At 38.4% G+C, this 4190-nt stretch overlaps 1 protein-coding gene across 1 annotated transcript; it reads right to left on the bottom strand.

The window, feature by feature from the left end:
* Window positions 1–211: 211 nt before the first annotated feature.
* On the bottom strand, window positions 212–3788 carry LOC139712222 (dynein light chain 2, cytoplasmic). Its single transcript, XM_071624062.1, has 2 exons — window positions 3642–3788; window positions 212–1982 (listed from the first exon to the last, which is right to left on the bottom strand). The coding sequence occupies exon 2, from the start codon at window positions 1962–1964 to the stop codon at window positions 1695–1697; it is 270 nt and encodes an 89-aa protein (XP_071480163.1). The 5' UTR covers window positions 1965–1982; window positions 3642–3788; the 3' UTR covers window positions 212–1694.
* Window positions 3789–4190: the final 402 nt, after the last annotated feature.

Here is a 4190-nt window from a genome sequence, read left to right as displayed (position 1 = left end):
TTCAGTCTTCGGTATATTGAAGTCCTGTTCAATTATGACACATTCACAAATAAATCAATTCAATAAGGATAGCTTTCCACACACACACACACACACACACACACACACACACGCACACACAAATCAACCTCACATGATAATTCACGCATTCTTCTCTGATCAAACACTAAGCAGGTATAGAAAAAAAAAGTAGGCGATTGATCAACAGACGTTAAGAAATTGAACAGGGCACCCAAATGCCCTCTTTAATATAGAACATGTATCTTGATAAGGGCTTTGTACTACATCGAAGTATGTGGCTGTGATACAATGTTACATTTCTCTCCAAGAAGTGTTTGCATCATCACATTGTCAATATTAGTCAAATAGGGTTAGCACATTGCAAGACAAAAAAAAAAAAAGATAGCAATTTCTGAGTTTTTGGTGGTTTTTTTTTCATTCAGACCTCAGGTCACAGAATAACCAGTATCATTTTTTTTTTTTCGGAAAGAAACGTACGTAATGCAGAAGCAAAATCGGCATAAGAAATAAAATAAATGTCCACAAGTCTATGACACATACACATATGACGTCCTTGTCATAAAGATTTAGCAAACGGGACGTTTTTGAGAATGGTAATCAAGGGAATGAATCGACTAATCCCAAAATAGACTTTAAATTTGCCGCGATAATAACTTACAATGTTTGAATATAAGATACAATTTTGTACTTCGATTCTCGAGTTGTTAATGATGAGAGATAAACGACATTGTGACTTGTAAGGCCTGGTTTTTGTGACCGATGTATATGAGATCAAAGCAGTAGGCCTAATCTCTTTCTCAGATGGTTTTCACAACGCCACGTCACGGTCATTGACAGTGGACGCATTTTTTTAGTCCTCTATTGAAGTCCTGTCTAATTTTGACACATTCACAAATCAACTCATTTTCTTTTCGCATCTTATTATACATTTTGGTGCCAAACATTGAATAAGATATGATAAAGATAAAAGTCACTGCAAGTTGACGATGGTGTAACGGTGTTACATGAAATAACTTAACAGTGCATCAATTAACCACCATACAGTATAATTTATATTCAACCAATAAAATGGAAGGACTACTCTGAATGAAAAACAAACGAGTTGCAACACCACAATAAAAGGAAATGATGAAAAAAAAGTAGGAAAGCTTGTATTGCGATCATGATTATAATGCCCGTGCAGGCTGATACGGACCTATTAACTTGGGATATTATCAACAAAAGAACCAGTCACTCTATTTCGAACCGTCACGAAACGAAATAGGCGAAAAGTCATTTGTCCATGCAATATGTATTATTGTAAAGTGTCGCTAGGAGACAGCCATGGATACTACCATACCAATTAATAACAGTCAATTTTAACCAATATGGATTTAGGCGTGTAAATACACCCCAAGTGAGTCCGAAGTACCCGATAATAATGTCCAATGCATGCCTTCTTGACAGACTAGTAAACATTCGTGGATCATAGTCCAATCAGAAGTTGATAACATGGTGTCTTCAAACATCAGCGGTACACTTGATTAGTTTGTTATCCCAAGGAGGTACCTCCTTGGTTATCCTCGGTCGATATTAAAAGAAGAGAAAAAGAAATCTCGTGGATAACCGTTACGAATGCTGATCCAAGTTCAATGAGAAGATAGCGAATGAAATCACATCATTTTTGTCCCAAACTAGCCTGACTTGAACAAGAGAACGGCGACTTGTCCAAGGTAGAAGTAGATGAAGTGTTTTGTCTCGTGCGTGACGTAGCTGCCGAAATTCCTACCCACAATGCAGTGCCAAGTTGGGTTGTACTTCTTGTCGAACTCCTTCTTGATGTATGCCGCGATGTCCTTCTCGATGTTGAACTTCTCCATAGCCTGGGTGGCGCACTCGATAGCGTCCTGCTGCATGTCCTCGGACATGTCAGCGTTCTTGACCACTGCCTTTCTGTCAGTCATTATGGGATCTGTTGATGACTGCAGCGAAAACGAAAGGAATATAATTATATAGGGGAATATCAATCATCTAAATTCAAGCCTACTGTTGTAACAGGCTATGTTATACATCCAGCGTGCTCTTTCGGTTTCTTACCGAACAAAATGAAGCCAATAGAAATGCTAATCAAATTAAAAGACTGTAATAGGCTTTAGCGGTGTAACACTGAATGAATTACATTGTATTATAAAGAGCTGTCTTTGTCCCCACGTTTCGAATCAACTTTCTTTTTTTTAACGTATCATTAAAGGTTTCTCTATTTTCTCAATCATTTTGGTGCGTATAATTGTGCGTCTTGAAAGCTTCATTTATTTTACATGTACTTCATATTTTTCCCCTAGATCCCTTTCCAGAAAACACCTTTCCGTCAATAACGTTTTACCGATTAGGCCAATACTAAATGCAATACGCTCATTCCGGGTATTGCAATGATCGACAAGGAAAATTGCGGCTTGTAATGTGTGGCCAAATATTGATTTAGTTACCCCGACTTAAACTTAAACAGAAAGTAAAAAATCATGTAGAACAAGAACTGGATCTCAGCTTAGCAGTCAATTGTTTTTTCTGAGCATGATTACGAAACACTCACTTTTACTACTGTGGGTCTTTGATTCTGCGACTGTGAATGCTATTAATTGCCAAACAGTAGGGCAAACGCAAGTGAAAATGTTTTGCGAATGTTCAATATTTTAATCTAAATAAAGTAAACAATCACGTTTTCAGTATAGGTTTATTTTTCTCCGAGACATCAATCGTAATATATCAGCAGTCACCCCAAAACTGCGTTATATACAACAGAACTCTTTAACAATATACCCATCTAATCAACTGTTACGAGAGTAAAGAAAACTATCAAAGTGACCTTACAAAAGAAAGTCTTGCATGCCCAGTTAAGAATCAACATTGCTTTTCGTCGTCGTTTACTAATCGGTACAGTGAGCTTGTGTACCGGAGAAAAAAAAAAGATTGCTATGCAAGTCTTTCATTCATGTAATCACACTGAATTAATTGTATATAACAATAGAGGAACATATTGACCAGCATGAATATGACAGCATTATCAGGTCATCAACATCGCATAATATAATACTCAAGCAAAATTTATATTTTATAACCATCGTCTGGTATTATAGGCACTCCGGCGTCATTGGCGGTTACACTCTCTATTTAGGTCCATGCCAAAGGCCGTTATATTTGTCATTCTTCAGAATAGTAAAGATATGATATTGAATTCAAGACAAATAGATCTACTATTAATAAGAAATAAAAAAGTGCGCTCGTTTCCAGTGAAGTGAACACAATCATTAACCGCACATCAATTATCAATTACTCACGCGGGTTAATTTTGCTACATTAATTTTGTCTTTGATAGAACTATGAAAAACATCGTTCTCAGTGGGAAAAGCCGACAGAACACGACGAAACGGAATTCACGTAAATCTACGGAGCAGCGTATCTGACCACAGCAAAGAACTTTGGAACGATGAAGCATGCATGCATGAACGCTACCCGCGAGACAGTCGTTGGGTCTCGCCAAAGAGATGGCCGCAGACATCGACTATGCACGGTGATTTTTCAAAGACTTCAGCATGCATCAGCTTTAGTATGAACTTGCATTCGCAGTAAACAATAAATCTCACCTTGTAATTCAAGTAGAATGTTGATATTTCCTGTGCTAGGACTAAGGGTGATCTTCCAAAGAAGCGGATACTGAGTAAGCTGTGACTGTCGATTTTTAACACGGCTTCTCTCTTTCTACAGCAAGACGGTAGTGATTCAAGCTGCGTTCTTCTCTTCCTCTTCAAGTTCACTGAACGGGAAATGTACGACAATGGGAGCGTGAGTGTCCCTGATTGGTTGATTTTCTGTAGCTTATAACAAGTGCGTGTCGTGGACGTCGGATGCCTTGATTTATGCCCACGCCCACAAGACAACGACTGGGACACGACAGGCAGCGTGGAAATCGCATACTATAGTACACTATACACGACCCTGTGGGATTTGTAATGTTGACGCAATACGGATTAAAGGTCTAGTGGGGGCCCCTTTGTACGCACGATACTCACAGTGATAATGGAGTGGGGGGGGGGGGGGGTTCGTGTGATGTTAAATGAACAAATTATAATTATCATGTTCTGTTTTCTTCATTGTTTCCGTTTCGTGAATCGCGTTTCGTGATTTTATATATT

This window comes from Diadema antillarum, unplaced genomic scaffold (genome assembly GCF_040938485.1).
Source record: "Diadema antillarum isolate AM-2024a unplaced genomic scaffold, OU_Dant_1.0 scf00000040, whole genome shotgun sequence".
Lineage (NCBI taxonomy): Eukaryota > Metazoa > Echinodermata > Echinoidea > Diadematoida > Diadematidae > Diadema > Diadema antillarum.
The sequence above is the reverse complement of the archived record's forward strand: the minus strand, read 5'-3'. Positions and strand labels throughout refer to the sequence as shown.